Consider the following 14,438-nt stretch of genomic DNA (forward strand, 5'->3'; position numbering starts at 1 on the left):
GAAGTTGAAGCCAGAGGAGGGCGGAGCGCCGGAGCCCAGGAGCTTTCACTGTTTACCGGAAATACAGAGAGGAAGCCAAGAGTGAGCACACGGCTCACAATACAGCTGCAGCCAGCGCTGGGCGGACTCATCTGGCGGGAGGAGGATACCACAAGTACCAGAATGCAGGGGCGATGCTCGCGCGGGCATGGGACAGTTCGAGGGTGGCGACGGTCGCCATAAAGCAGCCCCGTCGCTGACCTGAGTGCTCCCAGTTGCTGCCCTGCACGGGTCCAGTTGTTTAGCTGGGTGTTTGAGTTTAGTCACCAGCTCGAGCGTGTCCAATGATATGAGTTTTGGTCATTCATTTTTTGGTTGATTTTTTTATTTTTATTTTTGGCACGGTAGGATTAAGGGATTTGCCCAGAAACGCAGGTTGTTGAGCTGATGCAATTACTCCAACTTGGTTCTCTAGTTCCAAAAATCGGCCAATGTGGCCGTTATAGCACGTCTTGTTCTGTCCTGTCACTGCTCCGAGCTGCCGATTGAATCCAGTGTTTATCCTGTTGGCCCCTTTACAAACCCAGAAAAGAACCTCCTCAGTATGCTAAGTGACTCTTATCGCTAACCTGAGTGGCTCCTGTCACTGTCCTGCATGAATAACATTATGATCGGTACCTCAAGACACTGTCCAGTGTGGATGACACCACGGTCCGTAACGGTTTCAATCACTATCTGTAGTGCTTCCAAAATATTATTAAGTCAGCATAAGAATGCCAAAGGAAATGACAAAAAAATAAAATACGACCGGATAATATGACAAGGGCGTTTTTTTCCATTCACTTTCTATATATTCTGATAAGTAAATTATGTAATTTGTTGCTCATAAATCGAAAAAGCTCAAAGCATGCTCATACTGGTGGCTACTGCTTAAGGCGGTTATTGCAGACTAGTGCTTGTAGCAAATGCAGCCTTCTACAGAAAAAACATAGAGCCTAACCAATAATACTGGGAGTGAAGGGGGCAAGCAATGACATGGCGCTGGTGCATTTTGGGTTTGAAGGATTAAAGGGAGACTGTCTGCAAACAAATGCACTCTTCGAGAGTGCTGTAACTAATAGTAACAAGCATTTTCAATGCAATAGGACTCGCATTTCTGATAGTTTCAGCTCTTGGCATTGTAAATGACAATGCCTTTTCTTTATGTTTTATTAATCAAAACATAAATAAAAGGCATTGTCATTTACAATGCCAATAGCTCAAACTCATGTAAATGCGAGACCTATTGCATTGCAAATGCTTGTTTTTTAAGCACTTAACATTATTGACAGATTTAACGCTGTATTTCTTCTTGGCTGGGGAAAAATGAGCTAAAGCTTTGGGATCCCTTTTTTAACTTTTTTGTTTTTAGATATTTTATTGAGTTATTTCGCCCCTTTTTTAACGAGGCAATATATACATCTTACAACATAACATCATCGGGTTATGATACATTACAGAAAAGAACATTGATACATCTTATTAACCAAAGCAAATACCAAAAAAAAAGACCTGTCAAGAACTAAATAGGTAGGGTATCTCAGACAAGATAATAATTAATTGAACATATATATCAATTCCTTCAACCAAAAAAGGATGTAATTTATTCGGTCCCCCTTTTTCCGCCGTTATAATAGTATAACCATTACTTGTACGACCTTCACATACCTATCCTGATTCATTTGATCCAACTTGAAATTGGAGCCCAGATTTTGGAACCCATGGCCCTTTTCCTTCCCCCTTAGTTTTTAGGTTTCGCCTGGCCGAATTTCGGCACAGGCGAAATCTTATGTTAGAACAGAGTGGGCTTGGGATTACGCCCTCTGTTCCATTGGCTAGCTCCATAAATGGAGGCTAGCCATTGGAACAGAGATCTGTCCGTCATGGCCGGACCAGATTCGTGGGCGTTCCCGCGATTTTTTCCCTCTCCACCCACTTCTGATCGTCATCGCGGCCGTGGGCGGGGTTTATTTTTTTGGGTAGTCCACGTTTGTTTTTCCCATTCCGCGGCCGACCGCCGCCGGAGGAAGTCCAGGTGAGTGCTTGTTTTTTTCTTTGCCTTCCCGCCCCCCCTCCCTCTGTCCGTTCCCGCCCCCCCGCTGTCCGTTCAAGCCCCCCTCCGCTGTCCGTCTCCCTCCCCCCCCGCTGTCCGTGTGCCCGACTTGTTGTAGATGACATCATCCCTAGCTGCAGAATAGCGGCGTCTGCTGGGATTTGCGGTTTTTTCATCCCCCTCGGAAAATAGATTTAGCAAACGTTTTTTGCACCTTGGATAGTAATCCGTATTTTCTCACGCCCAGATGTTTATAAACCGGTTTGGGGTTTGTGGAAGGATCACAATGTTGTAACTAACACAGTAGGCACTGCTTGTGTTCATAAGTATAGAAAAATCAATTTCCTTCACAGTTATTTAAGCGTACACAATTGCGTTTTTATAACAATCGGGGTATACGTCAGTCTGAGCCTTATAATAATCTGCCTTCATCACTGAGTATGTTCCAGGGTGTCGAAAAGACTGCTGTGTAGGTTAGATGGCACTTGTCAACTTTGTAAGGAGTTCTACTATGGAAACATGTATGCTGTTTGATTCTTTTGGGTGGCAAGTTCTGAATTTTTTTGTGCTTTTGCCTGTACGGGACGAATACATGGAGAGAGTAATAAGGTAATGACTCGACCAGTAATAAAAAAAAGTATCCACAATAATCCTACGGTTGCAAGCCTCATAACTGGTTCGTTTTTTTGGCCTCACTCCTTAATTTACATTTAAGATTACAATATTAGTTGAAATGCAGCTTGGAGTTAGCAGCAGTGTTCCAGTTAATACTTCACACTAGTGAGTGGTAAAGTGAAAAGACATGTGTTCAGGCATATTGGAAAGTGTTAAATAGATCACTGCCTTACAACTTCATATGTGTTAGTGGCTGACAGGGCTTACTGTTGAAGAAAAGCCTGCAGGCAATCAAGACTCTGTTCATCGGTGTGCAAACATAGGGTGTTATCTTTGAATACTTTTTTTTAAATTCTTTCTAATTATTTTGCGTTTTAAGATAGGTCACTCATGGCTCCATAACACGTTAGTCATCTTGGGAAGGGTAAAGAATGGTAAAGTTAGCAAAGTATTCAGAACATGCTGTCTGTATGTACATATGCAGGATTGGTCTTTTTTTAATGCTTTTCCTAATGTTTTTTCCCCCCGTACTTTAATAATTTTACTGTTCCTAGATGGCCCACGTGTTGAAAACAATTCTTTGGCTTACCTGGTTGGAAAACTGATAAAGTGCTATCAAACAAAACCATAATTGCAAAAGCCAAACGTGCTAAGGCCGTATAATAAAGCCAGACTCTTTGGCTTTGCCAGTGCTAGTTATTGGTTTAGGTACAGTTCTCAGTGGCAGTAGAGTAGCGTTTTAACTTACTCTTTTCCGGAATTCTTCATGCAAAAACTGATATCCAGTACCTGTTGCTGATGCCTACAATTCTCCATACCTTTGTAATTCTTGAGAGAAATTTACTCATTTTAATTGAATTAATAAAGGTTATAATATTGTGTGGGAAGGTCAAAATACAAACCGATTCTCTACTTTTCAGACCACAATTGTTGAAATAGTTTGCATGCTGATTTTCAGGTTAGTAGGCCTGCACCTAGTTAAAACTAGTAACTTCGGACCAGTCAATAAAGTGGACATCATGAAAATCTAGGCTTAAAATGAGAGTGGAGAGTGACTAGGGAGTGGAGAGTGACTAGGGAGTGGAGAGTGACTAGGGAGTGGAGAGTGACTAGGGAGTGGAGAGTGACTAGGGAGTGGAGAGTGACTAGGGAGTGGAGAGTGACTAGGGAGTGGAGAGTGACTAGGGAGTGGAGAGTGACTAGGGAGTGGAGAGTGACTAGGGAGTGGAGAGTGACTAGGGAGTGGAGAGTGACTAGGGAGTGGAGAGTGCATAGGGAGTGGAGAGTGCATAGGGAGTGCAGAGTGCATAGGGAGTGCATAGGGAGTGCAGAGTGCATAGGGAATGCAGAGTGCATAGGGAGTGCTAGAGAGTGCAGAGTGAGTAGGGAGTGCTAGAGAGTGCAGAGTGAGTAGGGAGTGCCAGAGAGTGCAGAGTGAGTAGGGAGTGCAGAGTGAGTAGGGAGTGCTAGGGAGTGCTAGAGAGTGTAGAGTGAGTAGGGAGTGCTAGGGAGTGCTAGAGAGTGCAGAGTGACTGCAGAGATTAAGCTAATGGCAATGTAAATGACAATGATACTAGATTGATGAATTGATGGCGTGGCACACAGCTGGTGTTTGTTTTGTGTTTCCTTTTTATTTTTTAGATGATTTAGCTTAAGTTTCGGGTGCTCCAACAAGTGACGTAACCGTCCATGTACGTCGCGGTTAATTACTGGTTGAGTGCGTTACAAGAGGTGTAAACGCATCCTTGAGACTGGGCACACACATCAGGTTCATCATATGAAGACAGACTCTGTTATTAGTTATGACAATCAATTGTTTATTCAAAGATTTATCATATCTTTTAGTTGCAGAAGTTCATAGATTCATATTTTCCAAATTTTTAGTTCGACCACAAGAAAATCATTGTTGGTGATTTCAAAAAAATGCTCCGATGCATTTCGGGCAGAAATTGCCCTTTGTTATGGAGCTCTGTGAACACAATAAAACGCTTTTACAATTCAGAACATAACTCAAATAAGATTGCATGTGGATTGGTTACAATTGCTTCAGTGTACAAAAACATGCGTGGAAGACATGTGTGGTGTTTGGTTGGGAGATGTCTATAAACCTTATAAACCAGTGCGGGTGGCTAAAATAAAGAGGAAGGTTTCATCGGTGGTGAGGGGCAAGAAGGTCACGGAGAGCACTTACATGTCAGGGTCGTAGAAGGTGATGTCGTTCTGGAAACAAAAAGGGGGGACTGCACGTATTAGATATGGTTAGGACACGAAGTGAGTGGGTAACGTGGGTCTATGTCGCAGCTCCGACTTACTTGGGAGTTTGAGAAGGGGTGGGTCGACTCAGGGTTCCACGGCGGAGTCGCACGTAGCTCGCGGAATGTTGACGAGGTGATCCATAACTAACACTTCCTCACCTCGTCAACATTCCGCGAGCTATGTGCAACTCCGCCGTGGAACCCTGAGTCGTTAGCCAGGTCAAGGGATTTAATCATATTAGAATCTTCGATTCCCAGTTTATTTTCCAATTTTGTTTTCCATATATCCAGATCATCCGGAAATATTTCCACTAATTGTTGATAAAATTGACCTATTTGGTTTTTTTTTCAGTCATTTTCTTTCAATTAAAGGGATTTCGACAAACTAACCTAACCTAACCCCGACCGAGCTAGATAACTGTGGATTTGAAGATATTTAAAGAAATTACCTAGGCCAAATTTCTCCTGGAGTTCTAAAAAAGATAGGATTTGGCCTTTATCAAACAAATCCCCTTAGTATCGTAACCCTTTCAAACACCATCTAATTGTTACTTGGTCTCGAAAGATTATAGGTAGTAACCCAGGGGCAAAAAAAGGGGTATAAACATTAAGATTTGGAACATGTATCTTCCGTTTAATTTGTTTCCAGACTGCATAAGCAGCCTTGAGTATCTTAAACTTTGTTTTTTAAAAATGACTGGGCTCAATTACCTTAACTAAGCAACCGTTATTCTCTTCTCCCAACCCAAATTCAAATTCATAAATAGATGGTCCATGGGAAAGGGGAATCTCGGCTTTAGCCCCAACTATAAGGGGACCCATATACTGCATCATATCTGCCCAATAATAAATCATGAAATGTGGGATACCCCAGCCCACGCGACACCTAGGTAAAACCATCCTCTTATAAACCCTTCTATATCTTCGGTACACCCACAGGAATCTGGAACATACCCTCTAATTTAACAAAACACAAAGAAGGGGAATTTTCCTAAATATATATACATTTTTTGGCAAAACCAACATTTTCAACACGTTACATCTCCCATGGAGGGATAAATGAAGATGATCTAGCCTTTCTAACGTTTTATTCACCTTCTCCATCACAGGGATAATATTCAAAACGGTGATCTTCTCCACTGCCGATGTAATTTTTATTCCTAAATATGTTGCTTCGGGGACAATTGGAATATTTAACGGGTGATCTTTACCTGAGTTTTCTCTATATTTAATTTGTAGCCAGAGAAACAGCCAAACTGCACGGCCTGTAACTTAATTGCCGGTAAGGCAATAACAATATCAGTAGTAAGTACAACTATATCTTCAGCATATGCCAATGCTATGTACTCAACATTCCGAAAACTAACTGACTTAATATCTATACGCTGATTTAATTTATTCAAAAGTAAATCGATATGTAATGCAAATAAAAAAGGGGAGCACGGGCGGGCACCCTTGCCTTGTGTCACTGCTAATACTGAATGAACCAGACTCTTGTCCAGATATACGTATGGTAGCTACCGGGCGTATATACAAGGTCTCAACTGCTTGGATAAACTGAGAACAGAACCCTTTCCATTGTAGAATATCCAATATGTATTGCCAGGAGACCCTGTCGAGCCCCTTCTCTGCGTCCAACAGGATCAACCCCAATGCGGATTCAGGTGCTTGAGCCCAGTCTAAGAGGACTATTACCCGTCTCACATTGTCAGCAGTATCCCTACCGGGGATAAACCCATGCTTGACATTAGACACTAGAGGAGTAATAACCATGCCAACTCAAGCTTTTGGATCTCTTGAGAAATTTAAAGGGTCTGAGAGTGAATGATCCATGCCCAGTGAGAGAGGCAGTGGAGCAGGCGGGATATCGGTCTCATCGAGTAAACCAGAAAGCTGAACCTATGTCTGCTCCTCAAAGTTAGTAGCTGTTATATTCAATGAGTGATCTGCCCCATCAGGGGAAGATATATCTATCCCGGTTATTGAAGTTGGAACGCCTGGGTTGGGCTAGTTTGCAAGGTTGCTCTGCACACTAGGTATTCCTGAAAATTGCTGAGACTGCTGGATTTGCAAAGATAGCATGGAGGGAATATCCGATTTTTTTTTTAAAGTCGCACTATCACTGACCTTTTTCTGTATGCCCATTTGATGGAAAGTTTGTTGCAGTACCTCTGTCAGAACATATGGAAGTTTTTAGTTAATAGAATCTGCCTTTTCCTTCCCCTGAAAGCTGCCCTACCCGGCAGGCGACACTATTCTCTCCTCCCCCCACCCCCACTCCCCCCAACTCAACTAGATTGATCCACGTCTAGTAGAGTGTCCGCCTGAGGGAGCCTTAAAATCGGTTTTCCCATACGAGAAGGGGCACTTTTGTGAGCCCCAGCTTGAAGCTCATTTGATTGGGGGCCAGAAAGTACGCTCTCTTCAAAGATCGTTAGTTTAGCAGGTGCGGCCCCCGCTGGCTGGAAACCCGAGCTGCACATCCGCTTTTCGAGCCGCTGATCTTTGGAGGAGCCAAAGGATGAGCTGGAGGCAGGCTGGGCCAGGAGATAGCAGAGCGGCCGGACCAGATCAGCTGGCGGGGTGTGCAACCAGTCTCTAGAGACGAGAAAGGGATGATGTATACCAGTGCAGCATCTAAAGAGAATTAGGCCTGGGCGGTAAATTCCCTTCTGGTTGCAGAATTTTGAGAATTTGGGTAATTTTGCGTTCTGCGGAATTGCCCAAAATTCTGTGGCTTTGTGGTATGTTTTGCTTGTTTGCGCTTTCAAAATGCGTGGTCGCAAGATATTTCTCCATGAGCACGCAAAGAGAGTTCACAAAGAGGAAAAAAGCATCGCGAACGGACGGAACAAGCAATTCTGCCCGTTCGCAGAACTTTTGCGTGCTCACAGAGATTTTTTACAGTTTTGCAGAGCTTTGCATAGCGCTACTACGCAAATTCCGCCCACCCCTAAAGAGAATGTACGTAATCTCTGTTTTCTAAGGTAGCCCTGTTGCTATCGTGTTATCATGCTTCTTAGCGATAATCCTTAAACAGAAGGGTGCATTCTTGTAAAAGTAACAAGCAATTGCATTACCGGAGGGCTCAGGGGACGTGTTCCTCACGGCGGAGTCAATCTGCCATCTTCCTTTTCCTACGGAGCCTAATGGTCACCAGACCCAGAAATGGGCAGACACCTCAATACCGTTTTTTTTTTTAAACCTGTTTAATTGTCAGACTGCACATATGTTGCAGGGCTCTGCACATCAGAGACAACTGCGGTATTAAGCCTTACATCAGCCAGAGAGCAATCAACTTTTCTTTGTGAGCAACAACAGCAAATATATGACATTGCAATACTTATGAAACTACCGCTCCCCTCTCCCCCTACCCCCCAACTCCCCAACACCCTCCCCCAGAGTCGCACAAGGTCCACTAAGTAGACACCTCAATACCGTTTTTGAATGCTGACAGAACACTTTGATTATCGTCCATGTATGAGGTTAGTGAGAGGCCAAAAGATTTAACTTAAAGGGCTAATTGTGTAGCATAAATGTTACACATAGTTGGACTGATAGATGAACCCTGTGGAACCCGGACAGGAGAGAAAAAGAAAAGAATTCAAAATGACCCAATGCTATTGATTGAAGTCTATCTGAGAGAATAGAGGCCAGTAGAGACTTGGCCTTATTCTTGATACCCAAAGTACTGAGACGGTTGTTCAGCATTCTGTCATCAACTGTGTCAAATGCTGCTGACAATTAAAGGAGAATAAGTGCCGCAGCTCTACCTCTGTCCAGCGCGACCTAATCTCCTCCGCTGCTTTCATCAAAGCTGACTCTGAGCAATGCCGAAACCAGAAACCGAATTGAGTCTCTTCCAACAGTTGATTCACGTGTATGTACTCATTAAGCTGATAGTTTATAGCTTTTCTACTAATTTTGAGGGAAGGAGAAGGTGCGAATTGGGCTGATAATTGTTGGGTTCAACTGGGTACAGGCTGGGTTTCTTTTGGAGCGGGAGAATACAGGCAATTTTCCACCGAGTGGGAAAAACTCAGGAGATAAACATGGATATTAAGATGGCTTTATGGTTTGCGCCTATCATGCCTGGAATACGTTTAAGAGCCGTGGGAGGGCAGGGGTCGAAATGCAAACACAGATTTTGCCTTGCTGACCATGATGGCTTACTGGTCTGCAGTAACAGGGGAACATTCATTGAAAGAGCATACCTCATGAGAATCCTGGAAAGTATCAGATATGACATCAGAAGGAGTAGCAGCCTCAAGCTCAAATAGATTTGATTAACTTTGTCCTTAAAGCACCGCGCCAAAGTGTCACAAAAAGCTTGTAGGTTACTGGAATCATTGCCAAGAGGTGTAGTGAGTTTGAATACCACTTGGAAAGGCTGTTTGATAGAATATTTAGCTATCTTGATTTGCTGAGCGAAATATTCGCTCTTTTAATTGATTGGGAGGTATTTATATTTAGACAAAGCTTGCTTATACCGAGATTTGTCTAGCGGGTCATATTGCAACGACCAGCGTCTTTCCTGTCCCCTGCAGTTTTGCTTTTCAAGCCTATATGCCTCTGAAAACCAAGGGATAGAAGGGATTTTCCTATTCTTAGAGACTTTGGTATAAGGGGCAATTTAGAAAAGGCAGCTTGAAGCCAGTCTGTATAGTATTGAGAGGGCTGCTCTACATCAGAGAGTTCAGTTTGGGTATTAGCCTGCTGTTGAGTAAGAAGAGAACTGTTAATATTTCTTCAAGACTGAGACTGACTTGAAAGGCCAAGCCTAATATTCTTAGAGCGTTCTAACTTATTTATCTCAAAGATGATAGCATGGTGATCAGACCATACTAAAAGTAAAACCTCCTTGATCGTGATCTGGGTATTGTTCGTAAAATCCTGTCTACAGTATGTCCGGCAGAGTGTGTAGGTGCATTGCTTCTTTGAGTATGCCCCAGGGAACACAATGTATCCAGCAAAGCCGCAGTGTCTATGACTGATGAGGTTTCCAGGTGAAAGTTAAAGTCGCCTAGTACGGTAATGTCCCTTTCACAAGCAATAGCCTCTAGGAGGGAACCAATATTGTCCACAAATTTGCTCTAGGTACAGGAGAGTTCTCACTGTACAGGCACTACTTCCATATCCATCAGAGTAGGAGTCCCATTGTACTAGAATTACTCTTACACCCCTCAAAGACAAGCTGTCTGGCTAGACCTGAAAGCACTTGGTGAGAATGACAAGCAGTCCTAAAAAATGTTCATACCTTCGGCAGTAGCTCATGTCAGAACACAGACATCCATTGGCAAAACCAATAGGCCTGGACTGCATTTTTAGTTATAAGCAGGACTAATAGATGTTGCCAGTGCTTGTTGTAGGAGAGCAAAACATTTCTGTAGAATTGTGATGATATATATATGTCTCATTTTCAGTTCTTATTATTCCGGCAGAAATGAAAATTGGTTACACGAATATGATTTCTAGATGCCAGTTCTCCCTCAGGTTGCTGTATTCTACAGTGATTAAAGGACCCACTTCTAAGCTGATAACAAAACGCCGATTTTTAAGTGGTAGGCCAATTTCACTCCGGCCATTCACAAATTTAGTTGCTATGTTTCATATTATTTTTGCAGGAAACATGCACATGACCTGTACAGTCCTTTACATGCTTACACGCCTCGTTCATCTCTGCAATCATGCGATGCAAGGAGCATTCTATTGAAGCTTTTAACTGGTCATTGGTGAAGGCAGAGGTTTTCTATCACAGGCACTGTATGCGAATGCGGCTGGTATGTGTGGTTGTTCAACAACAGGATTACATCCACTTCATTATAGATAAAAAAAAAACAGCCTACAGCAGCAGGAGTAAAGGACTTTTAGCCCCAGGTCCGTAGTCTGCAGGGAAGGGCAGCAGCGTTGAAAAGGCTTCTGGTCTGACCTCAATGCTGATTCAGTCATCTGACAGGAAGCAGGAGTGCAAATGCACAACTCCTACCTCTAACCCGCTCAAGGAGAGAGGAGGAACTTGTGCAGAAACTCCGATTGCAGCGTTCGTTGTGCCAACAATGATTTATTTGACTGTACCAACTTCAGACGCTAGCCTGATGCCTGATGATAAGGTGATTTATTAATTTTGCGTTACATTGTCTTTTTGGGAGGGTTATTGCATTGATCGTCCTGTTAATATATAACAGTTCATACTATTTGCTGTGCGTTTGCCCTTGAGCACTCCGTCTTTCTTCCATTTTCTCTACATTATTGCACTGTTCTCCTACTAGGATGTGCGCGTTTCTAGTCTTGTGTGTGCATGTTCATGGGCAGTTGGTGACATAACGGTTTGTGGCTCAGGTTGAGGTCTACAATGCCAGCTGATGTATCCTTACTTCTTTTCATGTTGTTGTAGTGATGGTGGGTTCCATATAACAACATTTGCTACTGCTTCGAAGGACACGTTAACAACTCTTGAGGGATTTGTGCCATTTCAGCAGACTTTGGATATGTTTTCATGTTTTTTTTTTTGTATGTGTACTTTTTAATTTTGAAAAATGTAAAATTCTTGGACTAGACGGACCTGGAGCCTCTAGGATATTCTATTTAAAGACTCAAACCTGAACTGACTATCGAAAGTGTTCTTTTTGAGATTTTAGAAATTTGCTTTCAGAGTTTGTGGTTTTTCTGTTTACTTGAAAATGCCCTAATGTTTATACCAACTTCCGGCATACTTTCTGTTACCTAATCTACGTCTAAGCCGGTTTTGTGCAAGATTTATTGTGTTTGGAATAACGATACCCATTATTCAAGGGCATACTTATAATTTGTGCCGACCCAGTTAGACTATGACTTGTACACAACCTATTTAAAACATATTTATAATCACTGGGGTCCTTGTTTGTCTGTAAAAGCCATACAATATTCTTTTAATTCCTAGATTGACAATGAGGAACTTCCGGAGGAAAGCTTTTTTTTTTTCATTAAGTTCAATTGTATTAAAGTTATGAGGCTATTGTTGTGAAACCAATCTGCGCAGTAACTAAACCTGAAGAAAGAAAAGGATCTAACAATCTGCTTTAGGATGGCTACATACGTTTTGAAAATGGGAACGTTTTTACAGTTTTTTCGTCTCTTGACGCACCAGGTTCTAGAAATGAGGTGGGATTTTGCGGATTAAAGGACTGAACTACAAATAGTCTATCACAGCAAACCTGATTTGGGACCGGACTGACCAAAGGGTCCTGTACCCATCTTAGGACATGACTTTACTATGGAGTCATGGAGCCGGTGGTAGCAATAGGCATTTGAAGGTCAGCTGTAGCATTTTGATTGTTATTATAACCCACAGTAGGAAGCAGTGGGTGCTTCTCGATTATATTTACTGGGTCAGAACACTTAAGGAAAGCAGTACGGTGGGTAAAAGAGTTTTGGACATTTCCGTAGTCCTTTTTTAGGTTTCGCCTGGCGTCTGCTGCGCAGCAGCGTTCGCGCAGGCGAAATCTTTTGAGAAGCAGTATGTGGCTTTGTCCCGCCTCTCTCTTCCATTGGCTAGCTCCATAAATGGAGGCTAGCCATTGGAAGAGAGATATGTCCGTCATTGTCCGAGGCGATTCGTGGGCGTTCCGTACATTTTTTCCCTCTCCGCCCGTTTTTGAACGTCATTGCGGCGGTGGGCGTTTGCTTTTTTAAAATTTGTATGCAGCCTTTTATTTTGTCATGTGCCCTGACCGCCGCTGGAAGAAGTCGTCCTCTGGTGAGTGCTTGCTGCTGTCCTGCTCCCCCCCCCTTGTTCGTGCTTGCTGTCCTGCCTTCCCCCCCCCCCCGCTGTCTCTGTCTCCGTTCCCACCCCCTCCATTGCTTTTTTTGCATTGCAGTAGTGCGGTCTCAATGAACTTACTTGTAGCTGCGTGCGCTGTCCGTCCCCCTCCCGCTCTGCTCCCTGAGCTGGGAAGCTGCCGCCATCCGCCCTCCTCCGCTCTGGCACAGGGACATGACCCCTAGGGTGTAATGGATTCCACAAAGGCTGGTTCATTTATTTACGAATGTGGGAATTGAATGAAAGTTTGGTCTTACATAGGCTCGCTAATAGGTTGTTTTTTAGAAGCATGATATACATATTTCTCATAAATATTCATGGTGAATCATGTAAGTGCTTTCTAGCGTGAATAAACTACAAAGTGCCAGCAGCGTACCCTGAGTAATGCACAATGAAAAACCTCACCCTTTATGAGAATGCTTTTTCTTCTGCCCTCTAATTAACCCACATTTTCCTCTGTGCAGACCTCTCCGCTGTAAATGTTTTCATGCGCTGTACTCTACCGTGTGCTGCATTTGTGTTCGGATGGGTAATCATTTTTCCTGATGCACTTGCAGAGGGCGCTGCTTCCTCGGATCACATGTTTTTTGGCCGCGCCATTCTTAAGTGTTGCTTGTTGGTCCCTGAATCTGCTATAACGGAGTTAGAATAAGGGCTGCAGAACTGGTTTGTTTGTGCTTTGGAGCGAAGTGCTGCAGACGTTGAGGATTACGAGCCAAAGTATACACTGTGCTGAGCGGCGGTGCGGAGGAATGGTGGAGATCCACTTCCTGCCTGGGCACGTCCCGGTGTTAGAGGTGAGAGGGTGGTGGTGAAATTTGGCATTTTGCTAGTTTGGCCAGCACATATATTGAAAGGGGGTGTGAACTGCTTCTACGCCCACCTGACTAACAATACCCATTGTTGACCGTATCACCTTATTTGCCATAGTGCCCCTCCCCATTGAACATTACCCCTCGTTTAACACTTTTTGATTACAGCTTCGATGTAATCATCACTTGTTTTGAGACTGTTGAGGATTGTGCGTTGCTTTTTTAGTGGGACATGCTGTCGTGATTGACTTTGTGCTTGCTGTTGGTTCGGTTCCTGCTTGCAGTAAAATAATTTTTGGATATGTAAACTAAAAGGAAATAAATCAGTCTCAGTGCCACAGAGTCACAGATTACAAATGCAGCGGAACGCTTCAAACAGACCTACTGAAAACACATAAAATAACTCAAAGAGAAGAAGGAAATCTGCACTGGAGGCCTGGGTTTAATAATTTGCTTCAGAATCACTAATTCAGAGGTCGGTGACTCCAGTACTACTTTTGACCCCTTATCACAACAAGGGGCTAAATCGGTTTCCGATGGAAACCCCTGTTGTGCCTGAAACGGATTTCAATCAAGACTGAAATTACGCTTGTTATTTGCCCATGCTCAAATTGCACACCCATACTGTTTGCCAATAAATGTTCATCCGGTAAAATCATGGTGAGTACCTTCATTGCAAATGGTGTAAAATTCCGATTTGTACACCAAGGTGAAAAAAAAAATATCACTTTACATTAGCACATAGGCATCTGGTTAGGGGTGCAATTTTCCACTCGAATCAGAGTTCGACACTTTGAAATGATGAAGAACACGATTAGTATGCTATTACCCGCCTTAGGTGTGCACAAACAGTGCTGTCTGTTATCAGCCACGGGTGGAAACACACT

At 43.2% G+C, this 14,438-nt stretch overlaps 1 protein-coding gene across 9 annotated transcripts in view; it reads left to right on the forward strand.

The window, feature by feature from the left end:
• Positions 1–14,438, forward strand: part of PPIP5K1 (diphosphoinositol pentakisphosphate kinase 1) — a 1,319,084-nt gene that overhangs the window by 225,540 nt on the left and 1,079,106 nt on the right. For 2 of the 9 annotated variants that reach the window (XM_086958193.1, XM_086958198.1), the window contains exon 1: positions 10,886–11,051. The exons of the other annotated variants lie outside the window; for them this stretch is intronic. In XM_086958193.1, the coding sequence (XP_086814319.1) occupies positions 10,998–11,051 (54 nt within the window). In that variant the 5' untranslated portion in view covers positions 10,886–10,997. Of the gene's footprint in view, positions 1–10,885; positions 11,052–14,438 lie in introns of those variants that run through there. 9 annotated transcript variants of the gene reach the window in all.

Source organism: Lissotriton vulgaris, chromosome 2_1 (genome assembly GCF_964263255.1).
Source record: "Lissotriton vulgaris chromosome 2_1, aLisVul1.2, whole genome shotgun sequence".
NCBI lineage: Eukaryota > Metazoa > Chordata > Amphibia > Caudata > Salamandridae > Lissotriton > Lissotriton vulgaris.